Here is a 25,721-nt window from a genome sequence, read left to right on the forward strand (position 1 = left end):
TTCAAATGAAATAATTAATATATACATATTTCGAGTCTCTAATAAATCTTTATATTTTACTAAATACTTAATAAATTTAATATTTGTAATTGAATTTTCGTTGTTAATTTTTTTTTAATTTAGTGATGTAATTGTTAATTGAATGACATTGTTATTATATGACCGTATCACTCGGTTCAATTATCGTTTAAAATTTTATAAATTATATAATTATAATTTATGATTTTATAATATTAAAATTTTAAAAAGTATTAAAATTTAAAATTTTATGAATATGACAATACGACGATACAACAATGATAATATAATACGATAAGACAATATAACGATATGATAATATGAAAATATAATGATATAATGTGATAGTATGACAATATTACGATATAATGATATAAGGATATGATGATATAACAATATAACAATATAACGATATGATAATATAAAGATATGACAATATAATGATATGATGATATAAAAGTATGACAATATAATGACATAACAATAGAACGATATAATGATGTGATAATATAACCATAACACAATATAACGATAAGACGAGACATATATATAACGATATAATAATATAACAATATAATGATATGACAATGTAATATAACAATAAGATGATATAACGATTATAAAATTAAAATATAAAATTATAAAATTTAAAATTTTTAAAAATAATAAATAATAAAATTATTTATATGTGAGACATGTCAAAATAATAACCTGTCAATCAGCTATATATCACTGAAATTAAGTCTATTTTTAATCATTAGGAAAAGGTTTATATAAACCCGCCTTGACACTATAATTAAAAAACATTATCAACGAATTTGAAATAATTTTACCTTTTAATAGATTAATTTATGTAAATAAAATGTTTTAGTAAAGATATGCATGAACTTAATTTAAAATATTCGCAACACATGATATGTCATCATTATGTTACGGATAAATTATGGTTATTTTCATTCGAGTAATCAATAATTGAACATGTATAAATTTTTTTATTTTGAAAAATAAATATTTATACATGAACTTGGTTTAAACTATACACAATACATGATATGCAATCATGACGTTATTGATAAAGTACCGTTATTTTCATTGAAATATCAATAATTGAATATAATATATGTACTTCTAACATAACTAGAAGCATTTTTTACACTTCTACTTAAACATATCATAAAGTTGATATATTATATCATTACTATATTATCATTACAAACAACCGTATCAAAATATTTTGCTCGGGAAATAATTATGAATAAATAACTTAAACATCGATACACATTCTCCTTTAATTATAAGTTCTTATCTTTTCTTATACTCATAAAAATCATTCGATTAATAATAAAAGATAATTAATCGATTTATACCAGTTTATAAATTAAAAGTTATTAAAATTAAAAAAATTTAAAAAAATTATAATTAATATCTAAATTTATAACTAAAGTAATTTATATTATAAATTATCTTTAAATTGGTCAGGTACTTAAATTTTGACTACTAAAAAAATTTATATATGAATTGGTTTATAATTAGAAAATTAATTTCTAAACATATTTTTATTATTATAAATAATTATGTTTTAAATTTTTGTCGTAGTGACTCTTTAAAAATTATTCTGACTATAATTTTGAGTGAAAAGTAAAATACTTTTGCACCTAACAAACACAAATTTATACTAAACAACTAAACTTTTTAGAATGATAAACACAATGAGACCTAAGTTTATCTAGAAAAAAATAGGTTAGAAATTGGCACGTACATACATAATCCCATAAAAACAAGGATCAGAACTGTCTGGTAGAGCAACCAGTCAACATATATGACCAGAAAGCTATGGAGCCTTATACACAATATATATTCACTCCTTCATTTACCCATTTACCTCCTTAGAACCTTAGAACTAACTTATTCCTCACTTCTACCAAAATCACTCTATCATCTTTCTTCTCTTAAATTTCTCTCACAATTCTTTTTTTATTTAACAAACACTTTCCAAATACATATTTTATTGCAAGAGGATGGTTAATACAGAAAAACACTTGTTATATGTATATAACAAAAAATTGGAAATATGGTTATTAAATGTGTTTGAGAAGAACAATAACTAACTCCGGCCATTATTATATATTTGGATGATATATATAGTAATTGACTTTTACATTTTGTTTTACATAAAATCAATTTAATTTTATGTAATATTTAATCTTTTAAATTGTGAAACTTAGTAGAAAAAAGTACTAACTCGTCAGATTTCAATGATTGGAAAAGATATTTGACCACTCTCGGTAAATAAAATTAATTCGTTATAAAAAAAGAGTAATTACACTGTTTATAATATTTTAAATTGTTAGAATTTAATATATTAATATACCTATGTAATTGAACAATGTCTAGAGACTGGAGACCTATTTTAGGGACATGATTAAGATAAAAAAATCACACCGATAACTTACTCTTTATATTATATATATTCTCACCTCAAAGTCATACTCTTCTAAAATCCTCTTTTCTTCTTCTTAATGCACACAGAAGAAAGCAAGTCATATATACCAAAGTGTAATTACATGGTTTTAACCTTGTCTTTAACTTAGTTCGCTTTCGTCTTATGTTGTTGCTGTTGCTGTTGCTGGTGTAAACATGTTCGATTTTGCAGTCATGAATAACGACAAAGTCCAATGATCCATCATCATCGCGCGTATTCCCTTATTTTGGAAACCCGGTAGCAAAATTTTCTTTCATTTGAGATTGGTATAGGAAGATAAAGAATCGAGGGAGTGGTAACAATGGCTGCACCGCCAAATAGCAGGCTTCAAAGCATGTTAAGGGCTGCAGTGCAATCAGTTCAATGGACTTACACCCTCTTCTGGCAACTCTGTCCCCAACAAGGGTACCTACTTTTTCTTCTTCAAATCATAGTTACACTAACCCTTTTTCCGATTTAAGTTTTGATTGATCTGTATTAGAATAATGGATTTTCGTGCCACAAAGCAGATCCAGAAAAAAAAAAAATGCTTTTGTATGTGTGTTGTTAATTGATGATGATGATGATTAAAGAGGTTGAATTGGAGGATATTTTGATAGGATTTTGACGTGGGGTGATGGATATTACAACGGAGCAATTAAGACGAGGAAGACGGTTCAAGCAATGGAAGTTAGCACTGAGGAAGCTTCTCTGCAAAGAAGCGAGCAACTTCGAGAGTTATATGAATCTTTGTCTGCTGGAGAAGCGAATTCGCAAACACGAAGACCGTGTGCTGCTTTGTCTCCTGAGGATCTAACGGAATCAGAATGGTTCTATCTCTTGTGTGTCTCTTTCTCTTTTCATCCTGGTGTCGGGTAAGTCAAGTTCTTTAATCTTTCAAAACTTCTTTATCGATCCCTTCAACTTTTGTCTCACTGTGTTCAACACGTTCTTCATCTTTAACTTTTTCTGTTATTTTTACGAGAGCGTGATTGGTGGTAGATGGATCTAAAGTCTAGTATAAACAAAACAAACAAACTTGCTATAGTTAGGTTTCACTTTTGAGATCAAACACTCTTTTTTCTTTCTTTCTCTCTCTTCCCATTTGATCGTATAATGCTCTATCGATAAAGTCCAAAAAGGTTGTAATTGTTAGAGATTTGAGTTTCTACTTTTGGGAATGAGATGATTTTTCAGTCTACCTTCTTTTCACGATATCAAATTTTACCGTTCAAGATTGCTTCATCATTTTTCTAGTACGATATAAAATCCTCAATTTTTTTAGTGAAATGATTTTTGTTGTGTTTATTTTAAGAAAAAAAAATGTGGTTTATTTTACTAGTGGAAATCTTCTTCTCCACTCGTTTTAAAGACTCTCAAGTAATTCAACTATGTATTAGATAGAAATTATCTCTTTTCAGAATGATCAGTTAATATTATATTAAATTATGTATCTTTCTTAATGTAGATCAGGCGTGATTTATGGAACACTTTTCTTCTTCATTTTTGAATAAATTACTAACATAATTACTTTTTAATCCTAATTTCATCTTCTTCCTTCAAACTCAATTATATACCTAATTGCTTGATGTTAATTTTATCTTCTATAATGGAACAAATCACCCTCCAATTTCCTTCAAATTCCGAGTCAAACATTACTCTTATAAATGTTTTTGAAGCCTTTCATTTCTCCAACATTATATAAAATATCTTCTAATGCGTTTTATAAAAGATTGCCTATTACTCACAAAATTATATCTCGGTATCCATGTTATAAATCACTCTTTTAATTTTAAATACTTTTTGGGTATTTTTTAAAACTCGGTCAAGATTTAGTTCATATAAGTCGGTGGAGACTCAACTTTAGTTAAAGCTAATACATAAAGAAAATTGCAATGATTGTTTGAAGCATTTTGAAGCATTCAAAGCAAACAAAATTTTTATTTCTTCTCCCTTTATTTTGTTTTCCACGGAAAATAAAGTTACCAATGGTGAATTATAAAGGCAGACCAGAAACTGTTGTTTAGCCCTAGCTTTCGTTAAAGCCAATTGAAAAAGGGAATTGCTATAGTTTATGCGTTCAATCTTTGGAAGAAAATATATATTACTTTTTTTCCTTTTTTCCAAAGTATATGAAATTCTCAAAAAGCGAAGGTCAAAAACACAGCTCGAGGCTCTACCACTTTCCTTAGTAAAGATACGGTTCCTGCCACTGAAACCGAAAGGAGAAGAATTGTCTGCAAAACTTTAGTATTCAACCAATTGTGATAACGTATCATTTCGAAACAACATTCGTTCATTTCTTTTACTTACAAAGTTAAAATTTTTCTATATATATATATATGGCTTCCCCACTTTTACCTTTTCAACGAATTACCATGGTTTTGTAGCAAGAGACAAGAGTTACAACCAAAAAGGAAAAATCATTGCTCCTTCTCACTCCACTTCATATCCGAGTCTCAGATACTGTTGCTTTTTTCCTTCTCCCTAGTGTCTGTCTTTCTGCTCTTTGTTTTTTCTGGGATAAACAGATACTTCAAAGAAAATATATAAAAAGTTTTTTAAAAATATAATTTGTATATAAAAAGTTACGTAAAACATTTGTTTGACATAGAACTGATTGATGATGATGTAATATAATTAAGGTTGCCCGGAACAGCATATGCCAGGAGGCAGCATATATGGCTCACTGGTGCAAACGAAGTAGAGAGCAAAGCATTTTCCAGAGCTATTCTTGCCAAGGTACTCACAATCATCACTTTTGATCACAATTCCCGGCCATTGCAAAACATGTACAAAAATATGTCATTTTTTTCCTAAATAAATGATTGATTTTTCAGTACTATATATTAAAGTTTTTGCTTTTCAAGTTAACGTGTATGTTTTCTGTACCATGTATGGTTATGTAATATTTCCCATGCATATAAGAAGCTTCACTTACTAACTATCTTCTTCTCTCTCCTTTTCGGTGATGGCAAAATCTTCCACGCCCAGAGTGCTCATATTCAGGTGAAATTTTTTCCAACACCTTCTTCATTTCTGGTAGACATAGGTTAAACATGTTTTTTCTTAAAAAAACATTTTTTTATTAGTAAACTGGAATTCATTAAAGTAAAACAAAAGAGGTCAACAACTACATGAGAAAGACCATGATTCACAGCGTACACAGTCTGGCATATAAAGCTTCCACACACACAAAAAAAAAATGACAGCAACAAAGAAGCTAAAACGAAAACAATAGCAAGACTTTGTTTCTTGACAGTTATTTATTTATTAAACCACACACAATAAACTCTATTAAGCAATTAATTTGACAAATATATTTCGACATGAAATAACCTAATATCCTCACATACGGACTACAAGTAGAGTTACGTCAACTAAAAGCTTGCATGCATGCATGCATAATCAAATGAAATTGAAGGAAGAAAAAAACCAAAACTCAATGATTTTGTAACAGTATTTAAAACATAGCAATACATTTGGTACTACGTTAAAGTTTGTGCCATGCAAACTGCAGACAGTGGTGTGCATTCCTGTGTTGGATGGCGTGGTTGAGCTGGGCACAACCGACAAGGTAATGAACAGACAAAGATTCATGTATTGCACTGTTATTTGTTCAACAAAAAATATGACCTAAAATTGAATGCATGCATGTGTTTGTTGATTAACCAATTAGGTGGAAGAAGACCTAAATTTCATCCAACACATAAAGAGTTTCTTCATAGAACAGCACCCTCCGACGGCAAAGCCTGCACTGTCAGAGCACTCCACCTCCAATCCCACTTCTTCTTCATACCCTGTTGTTGTCACTGCCACTACTGCACCACCCAACAATATTCCCAACCAAAACGACATCGTTGATAAAGGAAAAGAAGTTAAGTTGAATTCTGAAACAGCAGGATTAGTAGTTCGTAGCAACACTTTCATACCCACCGAACTAATGGAGCTCGACACGTTGGAGGGGTTTCGGGTCGGGTCACCCGGAGATGGATCCAACCACTTGGATTCGTTCCCCACAGAGGCCTCCATGGCACTGTGTTCTGCAGGGTTGGAACTTCTTCAACTTCAACTACCACCACAACCTCCAGGTATATACATAAAACTCAAACTTTTACTTTCTTTTACAACTTTTATAATTTCATTCTTCATCATTGCATTTATCATATTTATTTTTTCTCTTTATTTCACTTGTTTATTAGTAGTTTGATATTTTCTTACTAATTTATTAAGATGATTTGTAAATTTTAAGATCATTATAATTTGATAAGTTATACTTTATGAGAAAATGATATTATTTAAACAATTAAACATTTGTTATGAACTTATATAAATGATAATTCAACAAATCTATATATTATTGAAAAAGAGATAAGATTTCCTTTAAGACAACTTAAAACAGCTCAATAATGAATAATGTGATATATATATATATATATATATATATATATATATATATATATATATATATATATATATATATATATATATATATCTTCAATCTCCATTCTTTGTAAGTATCATTTTCCATTCCTCTAGTTATCTCAACTAACTCCTACCATCCTTTCATGTCAATTGTCCTTTTATTCTTCTGAGTTTAAACATTCAAGGCTTCTTCTTTCCCTACCTACTACCAATTTGGTCTAATAGTCAACACAACTTACACATCAATTGTTTAATACTTGATATTAAAAAAACTTGCTAACATCTTTTTAATTTCAAATAACACCTTTCATATCGATTCTAATTAATAAATAAATAACTTTTATTTCAATTATATTTTAATCGATACAACAAAGATAAATGTTTTATGCTTGATTTTTAGTGTTTTTTTTTGGCTTCAAATGAGTTTTATAAAAAGTCCTCCTATTATACTTGTTATAGAAAGTCTTTATAGTTTACATCAATGGGATTTATATTAATTGTAAAACCAAAATAAAATATTTCATTTAATTTAAATAAAGGATTTGTTATAGTAATTTGGAATCTTATGATTGTCCTTTCCTTCTAAATTAGTCTTGTCCTTAATAGAAATGAGGATATTGACTTCTCATAGAAAAGTCATTTTCTAATGTTAGTTATATATTCTTGTTATATATATATTAAATATAATAGCGAGCATAAGTCAATTTGATTGGTTTTAGTGTCTGATAATTTCATAAAAAAAAGGCATAAATGTAAAACAATTTTTGTTTATATATAGTAGTTGAGTGACAAGTAGATCAGGTAATGAGTGTATAAGCGAGTATAAGAGAAGGATAAATTTGACAATGATGTGATGTCAAAATTTATGGATGATGTCAATAATATCGATTATAATGTGGATAAGCCAAAATGGCGATAGGGAAAAGCTAAATGATGGTAAGCCAAAATAACAATGTAAAATTGAATTATAGATTCAATTTGAGACTCTCTCTCTCTCTATTAAAATAAAACATAATAAGAAGGGAGATTAAATTGTTATTTAGTTTCCTTTTGGTAAAATTCATACAATCATTTTATTTTTATTTAAAATAAAACTTGTGTTTAGAGAGACTTTGAAAACAAAACAAGTAACATAGAAGAAAAAATATTAATATGTTTGTCTGTGTGTTCAACTAGTGTTAACAAACTTTCAAATTTTATCATCATTGTTGTTTACGAGTATTCTTTTATAAGCCAATAATGGCTTAAGCCAACAAGGAAGTAAGTTATTTCTCCAAAAAATATCTTACGTAAATTTTTAGATAAGTCTCTTTAGGCTTATTCTCACAAAGAAAAATATATTTGAAGTTGTTAAAACTAATTGAAATATTTTGTAGAGGAATATAAAATGAATATGTAGTTTAAATGTGTCTCTTATATGTAAGATATAAAATATATATTACAAATAAAGAATCGAAAAAGTGATAATTAGATGGAAAGGAAGTGAGAAGATTGTTGATTCGATTCTCTTGCTAATACTTTAAAAAAATACAGTTATTTTTGTCATAAAATTGTGTCATAGGAGGTAATGTTAAAAATAAGGGTCCAGTTTAAGAGATGAGATTTTTTGAAGTTAAAAATTTTAAGAAACGGACTAGTTTTTCCTTTTAATCAAAGATAATTTTTACAAAATGTTGTTTTAAATACAAAGAAATGCAAGATAATATTTTAACTTTATATTTTAATAAGAAATAATTTTAACTCAAATTTTAATATGCAAGTATAAAGAAAAACAAATGAACACAAAAAAGAATTATAGTGGTTCGCTCTCACAAAATACTTATAGGAAAATGATATTTTAACTCACTTTTAACCCATTGCTTTAATCACCATTAGATCATTTTTTTTTATTCTTTTTGGTGATGTGATGTATGATCTAATGGTGATTGAAGTGGTGGGTTAAAAGTGGGTCAAAAAAAATGGGTTAAAGTATCATTGTCCATACTTATATCTACTTTGTTTAATCATGGTGATTAAATAATCTTCTAATAGTTTAAATTTTTACAAGACTCCAAAGAAAACATGCACACACCAATAACTTAAATCATATAACATGTTTTACTACCTCTTGTTAAACCTAATAATAAGAAACACATTGATGATCACCTTTATCAATATAACTTATATACCATGATAAGTAGTAAAAAAAAAATATGGTGTGCTTCCCATTTGCACAAGGGCTAACTTAGGATCTTTAGGGTTAGAACCTTATAAGAAACTTGAACAATTAGTTAAAATGTGGAAAAGAAAAAAATGTTGAAATTCCAATCTGTCCAATATTGTAGAAACGTCAATATCTTGGGTTGTAGAACCCCAATTGACATGATTCCAAAACAGAGTGAAAGTTCACATTCTCAACTATAATTTTGGCTTAAGAAACACTAATTTTGGACGAGTGGAACAAGAGTTATGACTATAAGATAAATCTAGGCAAAATGAGTTCTTTTCTGAATTTGGGTGAAGAAAGAAGAATAGGTGAATATGAAAAGGTGGAAGAAAAGAACCACTCTTTCCTTTCCAAGAGAGGCAACACATAAAGGATGGGAAATGGTTTAGTTATATAGAAGCTTTAACCATCAGACTTACAAAAGACCCATAAATTACAATTAAATCTCACTTAAGCTATTAATGATCTCACTACTTAGTTGCTGATTGTAACTACAAATTTGGCAACCCAAAAGTCAGCCTAAAACATTCAGCTATACATCATCTTGGTCTTCCAAAGGTTGATTCTAAGTTGGCAAATGGACTCTTATTACAACTTGAAAATAAATCAAAACTAAAGTTCAAATTTGATCATTATTTAAACAAACTAATAACTTTAAAAAAATTAAAGCAAAATGGTACATTAATCATTCTCCATTTGGACTATGATGCGATTCATATAAAAAACTCAAATAGATAAGTTGTAAAGAAAAATTATAAATAAAGAGACAAAAATGATATTCAAGGTTATTCTCTAAATCTATTATATTCAAAGATATGTTTTTTTATGTTTGAAAATGTTTTGAAATTTTCTCAAATTGAATGAATCAAAATATATATATATATATATATATATATATATATATATATTTGATAAGTGTAATCCATTAGTTAGTTTTAATTCATCAAAGTGTTCCTCATAACATGGAAGATCATTTTAATACATTAAAATAAATAAAAAGAAGTGTCTTGAGGTGTTTTAATTGATCAAAACTTTTTTTAATCAGTTATATACGAGAACATGTTAAAGCTTAAATAACTTAAGTGAAAATATTCTCTAATTTTTTTTCCTGCATTTTCTAACAACTTGAACATTTTAATAGATTAATTTTTTTTTAATTCTTTAAAAACTTTCTTCCCCACTTAATACGTAATAAGGAAACTCAAAATGATTTCTATATTTCATCTTTTTTACTATTAAAGGAAAAATAAATATTTAAACAAGATTAAACACAAAAATTACAGCTCTAGATATTATACCATATTTTTTATTATCAAAGGAAAAAGAAATATTTACACTAGATTAAACACAGAAAATTACTAACCCAGATACAAGATAAAAATAAATAAAATCTCTTAACTTTAAGCTCTTACATAAACAAGTAGTTGTATTTAGTTATTTGTATGAGTAAAAGCTAAAAGAAGGTGGAGATAAAAGAATTTGCAAAGAAGGAAGAGTCAAAAGATAGATTCTCAGATTGGGTTGAACTTTGGGATTACATTTGCAATTGAAATTACATTAAAATTATTAAAAAATATATTATTTTTGAAATTATTGTATCAAAGAATATGTAATAATTATGATTATTAACATTTTAGGTAATTGAAACTGTAAATCATCATTCCTAACTTGTTATCATAATTAGTAGTGTCTAAATAACCAATTAAATATAACATACCTCACCCCTTTCACATTTTTAACTAACCATTAGAATGCAGACATCTTAATTAAGATTGATAGAGACACTAAAGCATCAATTGCACTCATTTTTTATTTTTTTTTTGGCTGCATAGTTCAATTAAACTAACTAATTATTCTGTATCATACTTTAAAGAGCTATATAAATGTACCCGTTGTGAGATTTGTTTAAGCTATAAATTTTGGAAGAATTTCTTACTGAGCGCATCATTTCATTGAAAAAGAAACTAAAACCATTTCTTTGTTAATATACTCTTACATTATCAAATTCAATTGAAATATGTTATATGACATGATTCTTTTTACTCATATAATCATAAATTAATAAGTATTTTAAAAATTATATGGAACCTTATTTATAACGTTTTGTTTGTTGTTTTGCAGAACACCCTCCCTCAGAAAACATAGCACAAGGCGACACAGACACTCATTACTCTCAGACAGTGTCGAGCATCCTCCAAAAGAACTCCGGGTGGTGGCCGGACTCACCCTCCGTCAACCACCTCACTGATTCCTTCCAATCAGCCTTCAACAAATGGAACTCCGGCACCGACGAGTACCGCGGCCAGTTCCACATGACGGTGGCAGACGTCACCTCTCAGTGGCTCCTCAAGTACATTCTCTTCAGTGTCCCTTATCTTCACGCCAACCGGGTGAAGGGGAAGGGCGCCCCGTCATACGAGACAAGCCACGTGATGGCGGAGCGGCGGCGGAGAGAGAAGCTGAATGAGAGGTTTCTGATTCTGCGTTCAATGGTACCGTTCGTAACGAGAATGGACAAGGCATCGATTCTGGGAGACACGATCGAATACATAAAACAGCTGAGGGAGAAGATTGAGAGCCTGGAGGCACGTGAGCGGCACGCGGGGAAGAGGAGGGTGAGGGAGGTGGAGGTTTCGATCATAGAGGGCGATGCACTGTTGGAGGTGGAGTGTGTGCATAGGGAAGGGTTGTTGCTGGATGTGATGACATTGTTGAGGGAGTTAGGGGTTGATGTGATGATGGTGCAATCGTGGGTTAGGGATGATGGAGTTTTTGTTGCAGAGATGAGGGCCAAAGTCAAGGATAATGGGAACGGGGAAAAGGCTAGTATTGTGGAAGTCAAGAATGCCCTAAACCAGATTATACCCCGTCATATACCCCACCATGACCCTTACACACTACCTTCCAATGATCATTTTTAACCATGGATTTGGACTTCAATGGGGTGAGTATGTCTCAACTGAATAAGTTTGTGTACAAATTTAATTCATTCTATATTTGGTTAACTGAGTACGTGAATTGATCATGTAAAATATCATGGACTTGCATGTAGTATACTTTCACAACTGGGCTTGTGATTTTGTAAGGGAAATTACCATGGACATTGACTATATATGTGCCATGTTTGTTGTATTCAATATTGATATCATCGTGAGTTATTACATACTTTTGGTCAAATAAATATAATTCAATATATAATCTTCAGTTTTACTTGGTCTCTTTCTTGATAATTTTAACATGCTTATAGACACATATATTCATAAACAAAACAGGTATAATGCAACATCCATAAAGTTTGTAAGCAAAAATTACACTCCACAATAAGTCGAAATTCCTAACATAATGTCTAAAAACTAAAATGGCGTCAAACTTAGTATTGGAAAAAAAATGTGATGTTCTAACCCATTACCAGTTACCGTTGGCTCAAAAAACACTGGTTAGCAGTTACTGATGAATGCACCCCTGGCTACCTGTGCTAAATGATAACGCTAGAGCTAAATCTTAGTAAAGCAATGTAGCATTTGATCACAACTTCAATATCCTTGGGGATTAAATGTCAGTGAGTAGTTGCAAAACAATTATTGTTTTTGCTGACGCTGTTTTCTTTTTTTATACATCAAGAACCTTCAAATGAGTAACATATCTTACCTGGCCAACATCTGTTGTCTTTGTCCAATATGCTGTGTAATAAAGACATTCCAGATTAACAAGCCAGCAGCGTGTTCATTATGATTAAGTCTACAACAAGGAAACATTAGCTTCAAGCATGAATCATATATTTACGTTTTTCCTATCTTACTGTAAGGTGGAGGATTTTATTCTTCTGGCAATGTGTTCATTGCAAGGCCTTTTATCACATGTCGACATTGAAACCTGTAACAAACAGAAGGATGAAAAGTAAGCAACGAAGAAAAATACAAGGGAATACAGAGGACAGAAAAAGACTAGAGTCTGCATCATGAGAGAGGAAACTATATAAATAGTATATGTAAAATGTACTGCTATTAAGAGAGGCCACAAATATCAATCAGCAACGAAAATTAACAGTCCCCTGACAAACAGTAAGGATCAGCTTAGACATAAAAAGCCTGACTATACTCCAAATGTAAAAATAAATAAATAAAAAGACAATGAAAGAATTGACTGCAAAAACTATAATTTGTCAAATGAAGAATGGACGGGAGGTGTTTGCTGGATTTTTCCACTTCCAATAAAAAAACCAAAGACTAGTAAAAAAATACAGGAAGTTTCGTAAGCAGCATCAAGGCAACTCATCTAAACCGAAAACTTAGTTATATACAAGATGCCGATTCATAAATTGTGAAAGATACCAGATTAAATCTTCTGAAGCAGTAGCGACCACTTCCTGATTCTGATTTCGGCACTTAAACTGTAGCCCGAGAGGCACAACCTATGGCGGAAATGCAGTTCTGTTAGCAGAAACTCATGAAATAATCCCACCCAAAAAAATCATTTTATTAAAATATATAAAGTGCATGTGATCCTACGAAGTTGCTACTAGATTAAACAATGTAAACAATATTTATAACAAATATCAGCCAATCTAAAACCATTGACATATAGTTCGAGCAGTCTTGCAAATAGTTCTTTTTCTTTATGATGATCATTATGATGAAAAGCCTGCAGTCTTGCCAAATAGTTCGAGCAGCAAATTAACACTAGGTTCACAAGGTTCTGATGAAACAGAATGTGTGCCATATTTGAATTCAGGAAGCAACAAATATAAATAGCACTTACTATTTTCATTACCAAATAAAGAAATTATGAGCATCAGAAAAACTCCACTAACAAATACAGCATACGGTACCCAATGCAGTCAGAAACGATCACGGATTTACAACTTGTAAAAAGACAACCATAAATTCAATATGTCCTTGTAGTCTATTTTACCTTTCTGTTATACTTAAAATCGCGTTTAGGCAGAAAATGCATAGGCTGATTGAAAGAAGAAGGGGCCTTTATTAACACAAACAATCTGATAGGGCCTACAAAATAGAAGAGTGGCATTAAAAGAAAACTAAAAATGCGATTACATAGAAAAAATTCATTCAAATTAAGAGATAATGCCAAAATTGATCCTTCAAATGTATACACGGCACATCAAATTGATCCAACAAAGATTTTGGACATCAATCTGATACCTTATGCTTGAACGAACATCAATTTAGTCCGTCAAATTGCCTCTGAATACTAATTTGGTTCCAGCTTGATCCTTCTATCACACCATGAAATACCAAAACTTTGAAGGGCCACCTTTAAGACCATGGATCTTTACAGGAACAATTTGAGTATTTAATCTTCCTAGTCCTTGTTTAGATAGTATTTAATTTTCCATAAGTTAAAATCGACTTAAAGAAGTTCTCTCCCGTAACTTTTTCAGATGCAACTAAAATGCGTAAGTTGACTTAAACATACAGAAGAATTCAATTCACTTTATCTTCTTATTTTGTTCACCTAAAATAGCCAACAGAGCAAAATTGACCTTAATGTTTATCTACAAGAGAAGTGAACAACTACCGGGATAGGTCACAGAGCCAGCACCCTTGGATATCAATGTCCGAATCACCTGTTAAAGAAAAAACGAAACATAATATCCAACACGCCTACCTCGTACAGAGCACATAAAATTTTAACCAGGAACATAAAATGGATATCAATAAGGAACCTTTCTCGAAAGACTCTCAGCCGCTTTACTCCTAGCAAAATCATCAGCATCCTTGGAAACACCAATCGAATGGGAAAAATTCAACTCATAAATGTTCTGAGGTCGAAGTGGGCTAGCTCCAAGCGCCAAAACGACACCGTCTATGGTGGGAACCTCGTTGATCACGATTTTAAACGCTGTTTGCAAATTCAAAAGTGAATTCATCAACTTATCCAATCTCTTAATTCCCACCTTGATATCCCTCATTTTGCTAACATGCTTTCTCCGAAACGATGGCTTCACCTCAGCTCCCAACTCCGTTTCCTGATGTTAACGATTCAGGGTTTATGAAAATCGATGACAGAATAACGACCCAAAATTCAAAATTTCCACTCAGAATTATGACATACCAGCTCCTTGTACTCCGAATGCATGGCTTCAAATTCGATGGCCATATCCTGCACCGTGCTGCATAAATTGAAAGCCATCAATTATAGAAACCGAAATTGAAGCAAAATATTTCACGTGTTTGCGGTTTTTTAATAAATAATGAAAAAAAATGGTTCGGGCGTTTCGAAGTGAAGGGAAAAGACATACGAGGGGATTTGCTGGTGCATGTAAAGAACAAACCCTACGACGTCGTAGAAGGTGTGAAAGATGGAGGAGGCGTCCAAGGCATCTGATGCTGTATAGATTTCTGCATAATCCGTCTTCGGTTCTGAGTTCGCCATAGTTTCCGTTCTAAAATCTGTGGTTATGCTCTTGCTAGATTCAAATGTCAAAAATCAAAATCATAAGACCCGCCAAACGGTGGGCTCAGCTATCTCTACTCATACAGGCCCAATATAAAAGCAACCCACTTTGTGAGCCCAAATTAGATAACTAGCATAAGTGGAAAAAAAAAAAGTTAATGTAAAAGGCGCACTCTAAATACAATTATATTTATGGTATGGTTGTTTCATGGGAAATAAAGATGGAGAAAAAATAGACATTGTTTTTCATGTTTTCTTTCATTTCCAAATTTTTCCAACGAAAAGGAAAAACAATGGATCTCACTCAAATGCATGCTCCCATTGCTTGCTTTTTCAACACAATAATTTTTTCTTTTCAGAATACTCTAAAAAAAATAAGTCAAGCATTTTTTTTTTCTGAAATTATATATTTATATATATAACACCTTGTCATAAGCCAAAATTTTCCGCTAATCCGTTTTTTTACTCCCATTCTCCATTAATTTTCTCTAAATCTACAACGTTTTCCTTACGCCTGTGACCTACGTTTCGATTTTTCCGACATAAATTCATAACATTCAAGTTCCGAGAGTGTAAATACATCCATATTATTTTAGAATTTAAAAATTATAAAGTTCCGTCATTGAATTTTTTTATTTATTGTTAAAGTTAATCAACTTACGAGTTTTAGAATTACAAAATCGTTCAAATCAGAAATATACTTTTGAAACTACCAAATCCAAGAATTGGTTTTTTGTTTCTTTTTTGCATACAAAGTAGTACCATAAACACTTAAGTATCAATTCAAATTGTCAAACGAAAACGCTGAAATGTGGGGATATAGAAAAAAGTGATCTAAAAACGCAGAGGTTTGAATCTCTTGTTACAACATTGTTAGTGCAACAGTGCTGGCCCGTCCTTTGGGATATCAACGCACTAATTTAACTTCCTGTACCCCATAAAAATATGGGACAATTCTCATCTATTCTGACATGTACTATTCAGAATATACATTCTGAAAAAAACAATTGCTGTAAAGATGAGGTGAATCAAATATTTTTTCCGGGTGTAGAAAGAAAGAAACACTCCAACCCACTGTGAAGGCATTTAACTCCTACATCCAAACAACTCGTTTTTATATTACATAAATCACGTCTAAAAAACACGACAAATTCCTGTACATATTTCATCTACCCCTACAACTATAACCTAACTAAAGAGTTTCCCAATCCATAAAAATTCCTCCAGATAATCCAGAAGATGAGCCTTTTGAATATATCGCCTTCTTACTACCAACACAACACTCCAACCTCGATATTCTTAAACCGGTAAACTGGATTCTAAATCTGTGATGTCCCCCAAAAATCAAGCTTTCCCGAAATATTTTCAGCAATAAGTAGACCTGATGAATTATCATCGGTATCAGAATTTGTAAAACTTTACACAGAAAAATTATGCTACTCACCAAATACAACGGTGGCCAATGTTATCCCAGAGGTTCAAATCAAATTGGCCCAGGGAACTGACAGCATCGCTTTTCCATAAGTTATACACCATATCGTCTCAAGGCATTACTTAAGCTTGGCATCACATTGTATGCTTGATATGATCTTCTGAGTTCAATAATGGAACAGACCTGGATCAATCAAACCAAGGACTATTCAGTTAATCTGTACAACAGACTAGGAAGTTGAACAAAGCATTCGATGGTTTATGTATTACGTTTGAAGAAATACTATTTCAAATTTCAATACTGTAATATAAGTACATTTGAACCAAATCCATTATCCGTATGCACAATATAAATTATTCAATTTTGTTTCGATGATGAAAATAGTAGAAAGGATAAATTAGTATTATCCCCTTAAACGCAATATAAACGAGTGGCATGCACTTATCAAGCCAATTTTGTGCTCCCAAATTAGAATAACGTAAAAAGCAATTCAAGCCAGGGAAGTTCAGCTGGCATGAATTTCTTGACGGATAATGTGGTATTACCAATGAGTTTGCATGCAGAGTACAATTACAAGAATCCTCCGAGCACTTACAATGATTAGAACTGATGTAAAACCAATAGCAAACCCAGCATTGACACGCCGCAAATAGTGGTCAAGAACACTTGATGTGGTGGCCAGAACACTTAACAGTAGGCCCCCTACAAATTTTCCACAAGGTAGTGAATTAACAGTGCTAGAAATATATTTGGTAAAGAAATAAAAAATGACTCTAAAATTGCAGTCATTCACCAGTAGCATACCCCAAAATCGTGTCGATGCCTGAACCTTGGTGAGGTATTCTATGGTAGCCTTCCCAGGCTTTATGTTTGGTATTCTCGCACCCATCTTATTTAAATAATCCGCAATTTCCTTTGGCATGTTAGCCTGTGCACAATCCACATGTAAGACCATTTACAAAATATACAAGAGCCATTTCGATATTTTAACATAGTACGGAAAACTTTTAATGAGCAACAAATCAACAGATTTACAATGTATGAATTTCAATGGGGTTGAAAACAATCAGAATAAGCAGCTCGGAATCAGATAATTGTGTAGATTAGTAAGGAATAGCTGTGACACTGTTTCTCTTGTTCCATTCCAAATTTTCAGTTGAAGGCAAATTCAGCCTTAAATTTATTCATCCACTATTTTTTCACATATTATTGTAAAGTAAATTTAACACCTTATATCAAAATGAAACTCAAAATACAAATTAGAAACTCCATACATCAAATAGAATATACAACAATATATAGCAACAACAGTAAACAGAAACTTACAATGTCAAATATATTGAACAGGAAGACAAAAAAAGCATATATGGAATAGTAAACCCATGGCTCAGCACCAACAGAAGTTTCAGGGTTCAATATTTCCTTGACATGCTCCCAAAAAGGTGACCTCAGCAGACTGCCAATAATACCAATTTAGAATTAAATAAAAAAGGACTTTCTAGAGAGCACAATTTGACAAGAATGGGGCAAATGTGTTATCCAGCAAAAAGAGAATAGAGCATGAAAGCTAAGGTCTTAAGATCATAAGTATCAGATATTTACCAGCCAAAACTTAATATAAGGTTGAACAAAGAATACCAATTGAATATTGAAAAGGAGTGTAAACTAACCCTGCAAGAATGCTTGGAAGTGCCAAGAGGTAAGAGGTGGTAAGAATAGGCTGCATCCCTGCTGGATTAATATTGAAAGGAATATAGGGCTCCACTTCTGTAATAGGCGATTGCTCTCTGATTCAAATGAATGAAAGTATCAATTGTCAAAGCATCAGTACACACAAAAATATCATTTAATTCCATTAAGACACAAAGTAGAAATTATCTGGATCTGCATAAAAATAACAAGGGGAATAAAGTATAATAAACATATAAGCTAGGTCCCATATAAGTTAATATTCAAGGCAGAGGTAGAGCATAGAACAGTCAAATGTACTATTTTCTCAACCAGTGTACAAACAACTTTCCACAGAAAAACCCTAATGGAAAATGTCAATTACAATGATTTAGAATATCAAAACTTTATTAACATCTAGATTTTCAAAGAGAACAAGTTTCAAATGACTGAACAAAGACAATGTCATTTACCTTGCTGCAGAAGCAAGTTTAAAACCATAGTACTGCAGCTTTACTTTCCTACAACCTTCTGTTACTACAACTGCCCACATAGTGACGACGGTGAAGATACCCAATACTGCAAGGATGTATGGCCACCAGCTCACAGCACTCACTGCAATGTTAATAAATATAAATCGCTAAAGTTACAAAGGATTCCATGGTATAAATATAATAATATTGCCTTAATTTTTCACCTTATTAAATTTGTATAATACTTTTATAGTATATTTGTAAAAGCACTTTTGTAATATTCATTCTATGTATAATGCTCCTACGAGCAAAACCAATTGCAACAATAAGTATATTCTATATTTCAACTGCATGCTTGCTCATTGATATGCTAATCAAATCGGTTGGCAATATAAATAATCCTCTGAAACTATCTGCTCCATGTCTTTATGGTCCTCCTTTTCTTTTATTTTTGAGCATGCATAAGCATGTCTAAGATAAACTTGCTATCATCAAAGTAGAATTAAATGAAAATGCATTTCAAGAAAATTAAGTGTGTTTGGCTCAGCATATTTTAGAAAAATAATTGTTTTTTGCTGCTTCCTGAGAATTTTTTTCAATATTTACATTGAAGGATCATATACATTGATGGACTATTTACTATTTTCAAAAAAATTTTGCTGTTTAATTTACGTGTATGGTTTTCAAAAATTTATGTAAGAAACAGTGGAAACAACTTATTTTCAAGTGCCATGTACAAACTTTTGAAAATGAAAAACAAAATAAAAACAAGGTAACAAACAATTTAGTATTAAAAGTTACAAAATGAACCAAAAAAACATTTTCTCAAACAAAACAGTGCCTTATCCCCTTAAACAATGCTACCAAAAATGCTGTTAGTCAAAACATTAGTAAAGTCGGAAAATCAACTTCCTTGATATCAGACATGTTACTTTAATATGTCGAAATTAGCTTGAGAATGAGGAACATGGGGAAGGGAGATGAGGTAAAATTTCAAAAGCCTTCATTCACATCCAGACATGTACCTGAAAGCTGAGTAAGCATCTTGTATAATGTTTCCATATACCCCGTAAGTATTCCCACACATATGATTAAAGACGAGCCTTGACCTGAAGATGGTATTATTAGAAGCAGCAGATTGAACAATTACGTAGACATTCAACTTCTGGTAAGTCTTTCAAATCACATAACTGTAAGTATAGGGAAGAATCAACATCCCGGCTCCTTTCTAGTGTGGCAAAGAGATAGCAATGAAGTAGACAATATCAGCAAAAACGAAATTGACAAATTAATTATGATTCTCGTGTTCTTTCCAACAGTTCTACAAGTTTTGAATAAAAACTGACTTTAAAAATGTCATTTGCAAATATAAGTAAATAAAAATTCAAAGTAAGAAGTGAGTGAAAGATGCAGATCTAAGCCAATAATTTGGAAAGACAAGTTTCTCCTTCCAAAATACTAGGCTTTCAAAGAAGCAGTATTGTATGAGAAGTTAAAGAATCCTACCTCAATTGCAGAGCAGATTACATACTTATGAAGTTACTAAGTAGACCATGACAAATTCAATAAAAGAATGGCAAAATCAAAGCAATAAAACGTCGTTTATTGTCATCTTTTATAGTTCAAGATTACATATGATGCCTAACTAATAAATAAGACAAGTCAATTGAGGATCATCCACAGATTATTTGCATAGTTCGTACAACTACGAAGTTGATATTCATCAATAGCATTCCCTACCATATGCTCTGGTTATCTTTTAAATTTTAATTCCCACAACTCCAATCAAAGGTGATAAATTAATAATAGCTTTGCAGTAAGAAAAGTACCAAATCCAGATTCTGATATAGTATCACATATCCATGTAATAGTCATTGCACCACAAACCAATAAAACTGATGTAATCATTACATGTTTGACCCTGCAAAAGTAGCAAATATTTTAACAAAACAAAAGTATCTAAAATTTAAACAAAGAATTTGAGGCAAGATGTCCCACAATATCTATAAGTCGGTATGATAACAAGAGAATGAGAACCATAGTATAAAGCTTAAGACAAATTTCAAAATAGAACTTTTGTAATGTGCTTATAAAAAAGGGTAATGTCATAATGCTAACTTATGAAGGCGAATGGATCTTCTATTTCCACCAATGATTAAGATTATCTACTTCTAAAGACATCAGTTGGAATTACAATATATAAAAAATCATCTATGTAAACCATATTCATGATATCAATTTGCAGAAAAACATTGGTACTTCAATCATTTGTTGGATTATTAAAATCTTGGAGGCAAAAAAACTTATATGCAGATTACCTGTAACTGGCAGCATAAATTGAATATGGAAGTGAGTAGCAAGAAACTATTAAAGCTTCCAAAATTGCAAAGCCAAATGACATCCACCATCTGCAATGTGCGGAACAAAATGAACAATTAATTAGTTGAAATTCCTCAAAACACATATCAGACAAAAGGAGACGGAAAAACAATGTGAAACATTAAATTAGTTCACTGCTCAAGATCGATAAATAGACCCACATATAACTCTTAATCTTTTCATGCCCATCCAGACCTTCTTTTCGTAGCTTTACTAGCGAAGGGACAACATGACAGAGTACCTGCACATAAATATCTTGTACAAATGCATTTCACAACAGGCAAAAACACAAAAAATAAAATAAAATCAACAATACTCAAGAAAAATGGGTATCTGGTCGAGAACCCCAGTGTTCTTGAGACTTTACAATCAAGTACCTCACAGTAAAAGTAATAAGAAAACTCATTCTCTTTTCAAAAGATACTTATTAACCAAAAAGACTTATTTCGTTACAAAATCTAAAGTACTGAGAGCAACTAGCAAAATACCATACAAATAAAAGCCATATATAAAAATACAAGGTAGTTGAACATCCTTTGACCTTTAAAGTAACAAAAAGTAAACTTTTGCAACAAAGTCTAACAAACTCAAAAAACAAAGGGAGAATACCTGCATAATAATGGACGCTATTATCTGAGGACTAATACCAAGCTGGAAAATAGATAGTTTGAGCTCAGCCGAGAAATCACCAAGTTCATCTGCCAGAAGCTACATGAATGACTGTTCACATGTATAAACTCAGAAAAATACACAAGCAAAAAATTGCTCTAGAAAATATTGAAGTGTTGACCCAATTCGGTAATCCAATTGTTTATATATTATCATAGGATTTACTTCAATTCAACTAGCATATATCCTATCTTATTTTAAGATTTTCATATATACTATCATAGATTTAGATAAATTCAAATTGTAGATATCTTGGTTTAGGATATTATGTATATCTCATGCACAACTAAAATCAATTTTGGAATTAAATCATCATCCTTCCACTACTTTCCACAGAAAAAAAAAAATAGTTAAATAAAAAGCACTAACACAACGGTCTAAATTTTCTTTATCACTTCACACTCACAAGCTACCGGAGCTAACACTCAATTTGAGATCAAATGTGTCAAATTTTAGTTTTGGGGCCATTAGCAAATTAAACCAAACATTTCTCCTCATTTTATTTTCTTACATTCAACTATAGTCCCTTTACATTCACAGAAGTTTCAAATCCAATCACCATTTGCCAATGAAATCAAAAAGGGGTCTTATGTTGTAAGAGCTAGATAAACCCAGTCTCCACGTGTGAGCAGCCAACAATGCAAGAAAATGCAACTTACCAACAGATGATCCTGACACAAAGCTCAGGTAGTCTTCCGGTATCAACCTTCTGTCAAACCCAGGAAGAGGAATAAAATAACCAACGCGACTAATCACAATCAGCACCGCCGTCACGAACAACCTCCTCCTAATCTCGCTCTTGAAAAACGATTCAGCCGCACCGTTTATCACGGAACCAAACCGCACAAAGTTCAGAAACTTGTTTCTGAACATTACAGGTTTCAATTGCGAGATTACCGACTTATCAAACTCCGGAGACAACGCAACAGCCGCCTCCCCTCCGTGAGTCGCAGGAACAACCTCCTCGCTCGGAAGCTCATCATTCGGAGCCTCGACGCGTGCATAATCACTCCGGAGCCGGTCGGAGAAGTTAACAGAAAGAGTCCGGTTCCGCGAAGCAGAAATCCTTGTGCTGAATGCGGGGATTGTGAAAAGCGAAACCCTAGTACCAATTCCGTTTATGCATTTTACGTATCTTCTTTCTGCAAGATAGATAAGGTTTAACGCAGACTGCATAATTAGCGTTCAAGAAGAGACTCTTTATATAAATAGCTTCTTCTTCTTCTTTCTTTTTTTTTTCCGTTTCAGCGTTGACAGAGGGAAACTTACCTCTGGAAGCGTTGTGTTTGGTTTGGAAGGACCGAAGGTGAAAGTGATTAGGGGAGAATCGCGTTGCTTCCATGGTTGGAGTTGGAACAGTAGGAGTGAGAGTGGAAAAGAGGAAGAGGAAGAGGGGTTTTTGTGGTTTAAAAATAGACGATTAAACCCTCACCCTTGACCTAGATCCTCTGTTTCGCGAACTACGGTAAGACGATATTAAGATTTTTCATTGGACCATGATACAGTGCTTGTGCATTCTCTATACGTGGCGCGTGCAGTGGATGTTTTAATTAAATCGTTGAAAATGAAGAAATCGTTTAAAGATACCATGTTCAATTTCTCAAAAATAAAGTTTTTGAAGAGTTATTGAACTTGTATTTTAACTCTTGAAATTAGAAGTTAAATGAACAGTATAAAAATAAATAAATAGTGAATAATCAATCAAATATGTAACACTGAAGAAAAAACCACAAATAATTAAATTAGCACATTAAAGAGAAAAATGATCGATTATGATGATAATTTGAGGAGATGATATAATCTTTTGAACAAGCAATCAACATGAGGTTTACACTTGGCATTACATAATTGTTGATATTTTATGCCTATCTTTTAACCCAAAAAAATAATATTATATTTCACTCTTATTTATAAAATACAATTATTTCTTTATAACGATGAGATATGTAGCATATTGTTATTTTGTCGAAGATTTATTTATATTTTTGTCAATACATTACATAATTGCTGATGTTTTATGCCTATTTTTTAACATCTAAAAATATTATATTCAATTATTATTTATAAAATAAAACTATTTCTTTGTAACAATTAGATATATTTTATTTTGTCGAAGATTTACTTATTTTTACAAAGAAGTTATTTTCTCCTTTATAACTCCCTGTGTTATTTTCATAATGTTGTATTAGTAAATTTAACTTCTTTTTTATTGTCTTCCCAACAATAGCTTATTCGTCTGTCTTTCAATAATAACTTCTTCAACTTTTTATGATTATAAGTTTAAAGTTCTATAATAATATAATTTAACTTACTTTTTTTTCTTTTGATTAATAATCATTACTTTTTTTTGTCATCAATAAATTCTTTTATGAATTTCTAATTCAAATAATTTAAAATGTCTATCTTTCTTTTCTTTTTCATAAATAATCATCATTTTGTAATAAATTATAAATAATCACCAAAATGTTTTTTACTTACCCTTGAGAAAGATAAAGTGTAAGTTGTACTCATTTACATATTGTCCGACAGCGCTTCGATTAGAGTTGTTAAAATCGGTTGGAATCCGTGAGCCAATTCGGCTCATCACGGGTTCAGGCTGGGTTGGGTTGAAATTTTTTTATAAATTTTAATAAAGGTTTATTTTTAACTCAGTTCATCTAGATCCCGGCTCACCTGGGTTAAATCTGTGGTGAGTCGGGTTAGTCCAACCCACAGATAAAATGGTCATACAACTATTTCTTATTAAGGTAGACTTTACATTTGGGTCATGCTAGATATTTTTTAGCCAACACATAAATAATTTGTATTTTTTTTATTTTGGTTTGTATTTGGATTGTATTAAAATTTATTTAGATTTTAATTAGAATTATAATTTAGTTTTAACTTAAAAAATAAAAAAAATTTGTATTTTTTTTAATTAAGTGAACCTGTGAGCCAAGGTCATACAAGTATTTTTTATTAAGGTGGACTTTACATTTGGATCATGTTAGGTTGTTTTTTTTAGCCAACACACAAATAATTTTTATTTATTTTATTTTGGTTTGTATTTGGATTGTATTAAACTTTATTTAGATTTTAATTATAATTATAATTTAGTTTTGACTGAAAAAAATATAAAAAAAATTGTATTTTTTTAATTAAGTGAACCTGTAAGCCAACCCGATTAACCCATCAACCCATGATGGACTAAGCCGAGTTTAATTTTTTTTGACTCGCTAAAAAGTTAGTCGGATTGGGTTGGCTCACTAAATCATTAATCCGTAGTGGGTCGAGTCGGGTTATCCGTTTTTACAACTTTAGCTCCTATAGCAATGGCATGATAGATTAAACAAACAAATTTCTCTAACAAGTGACACAAGTCTTTCGATAATGAATGACACAATAAAATTAATAAATACATTCATTGTTCTGAATATCATGTTAAGAAATAAATTTTAAGTTTAACCTAATCTCATAAAATTAACTTGTAAGGTGAGGTTTGTACTCATTTATATAATGAAAATTCACTCGTTTCATCTCTAGTTTGTGATTTGCAACATAAAAAAAAAAAACATGTGTGTAATATGTCTCTAA

General features: G+C 31.2%; 3 protein-coding genes across 5 annotated transcripts; 1 reads left to right on the forward strand and 2 right to left on the reverse strand.

Annotated features, from left to right (window-relative positions):
• Positions 1-2,466: 2,466 nt before the first annotated feature.
• Positions 2,467-12,310, forward strand: LOC114181570 (basic helix-loop-helix protein A-like). 2 transcript variants are annotated; one of them, XM_028068066.1, is made up of 8 exons: positions 2,467-2,585; positions 2,672-2,905; positions 3,100-3,354; positions 5,125-5,221; positions 5,474-5,488; positions 6,000-6,056; positions 6,159-6,570; positions 11,232-12,310. In XM_028068066.1, exons 2-8 carry the CDS (start codon positions 2,802-2,804, stop codon positions 12,029-12,031), a joined length of 1,740 nt encoding a protein of 579 aa, XP_027923867.1. In that variant the 5' UTR covers positions 2,467-2,585; positions 2,672-2,801; the 3' UTR covers positions 12,032-12,310. The 2 variants fall into 2 exon arrangements, with proteins under 2 accessions (XP_027923867.1, XP_027923859.1); XM_028068058.1 differs by having other exon boundaries at positions 2,471-2,574.
• Positions 12,311-12,642: 332 nt separating this feature from the next.
• LOC114181591 lies at positions 12,643-15,594 on the reverse strand. The gene is made up of 7 exons (XM_028068089.1): positions 15,373-15,594; positions 15,186-15,243; positions 14,797-15,099; positions 14,649-14,697; positions 14,022-14,116; positions 13,442-13,521; positions 12,643-12,983 (listed from the first exon to the last, which is right to left on the reverse strand). Exons 1-7 carry the CDS (start codon positions 15,504-15,506, stop codon positions 12,926-12,928), a joined length of 777 nt encoding a protein of 258 aa, XP_027923890.1. The 5' UTR covers positions 15,507-15,594; the 3' UTR covers positions 12,643-12,925.
• Positions 15,595-16,449: 855 nt separating this feature from the next.
• Positions 16,450-23,591, reverse strand: LOC114181578 (preprotein translocase subunit SCY2, chloroplastic). Of its 2 annotated transcripts, XR_003603854.1 has the most exons (14): positions 23,418-23,591; positions 22,808-23,290; positions 22,089-22,177; positions 21,641-21,720; positions 21,419-21,508; positions 20,930-21,021; positions 20,126-20,209; positions 19,101-19,242; positions 18,630-18,746; positions 18,286-18,415; positions 17,764-17,887; positions 17,555-17,661; positions 16,972-17,142; positions 16,552-16,908 (listed from the first exon to the last, which is right to left on the reverse strand). XR_003603854.1 is itself a non-coding variant. In XM_028068079.1 (13 exons), exons 1-13 carry the CDS (start codon positions 23,488-23,490, stop codon positions 17,053-17,055), a joined length of 1,701 nt encoding a protein of 566 aa, XP_027923880.1. In that variant the 5' UTR covers positions 23,491-23,591; the 3' UTR covers positions 16,450-17,052. The 2 variants fall into 2 exon arrangements, 1 of the variants encoding a protein (XP_027923880.1); XM_028068079.1 differs by having other exon boundaries at positions 16,450-17,142.
• Between the last annotated feature and the right edge of the window lie 2,130 nt (positions 23,592-25,721).

The sequence above is a fragment of the Vigna unguiculata genome, chromosome 1 (genome assembly GCF_004118075.2).
Source record: "Vigna unguiculata cultivar IT97K-499-35 chromosome 1, ASM411807v1, whole genome shotgun sequence".
NCBI classification, from domain to species: domain Eukaryota; kingdom Viridiplantae; phylum Streptophyta; class Magnoliopsida; order Fabales; family Fabaceae; genus Vigna; species Vigna unguiculata.

Coding starts and splice junctions, on each gene's coding strand:
- LOC114181570 (XM_028068066.1), top strand. CDS start 2,802: ATGGCTGCACCGCCAAATAGCAGGCTTCAAAGCATGTTAAGGGCTGCA. Junction 3,355..5,124: donor TCTTTTCATCCTGGTGTCGG/GTAAGTCAAGTT, acceptor AATATAATTAAG/GTTGCCCGGAACAGCATATG. Junction 6,571..11,231: donor ACTACCACCACAACCTCCAG/GTATATACATAA, acceptor GTTGTTTTGCAG/AACACCCTCCCTCAGAAAAC.
- LOC114181578 (XM_028068079.1), bottom strand. CDS start 23,490: ATGGAAGCAACGCGATTCTCCCCTAATCACTTTCACCTTCGGTCCTTC. Junction 23,291..23,417: donor CAAACACAACGCTTCCAGAG/GTAAGTTTCCCT, acceptor TCTATCTTGCAG/AAAGAAGATACGTAAAATGC. Junction 21,022..21,418: donor ATTTATGCTGCCAGTTACAG/GTAATCTGCATA, acceptor CTACTTTTGCAG/GGTCAAACATGTAATGATTA.
- LOC114181591 (XM_028068089.1), bottom strand. CDS start 15,506: ATGGCGAACTCAGAACCGAAGACGGATTATGCAGAAATCTATACAGCA. Junction 15,244..15,372: donor ATGCACCAGCAAATCCCCTC/GTATGTCTTTTC, acceptor CAATTTATGCAG/CACGGTGCAGGATATGGCCA. Junction 15,100..15,185: donor ATTCGGAGTACAAGGAGCTG/GTATGTCATAAT, acceptor CGTTAACATCAG/GAAACGGAGTTGGGAGCTGA.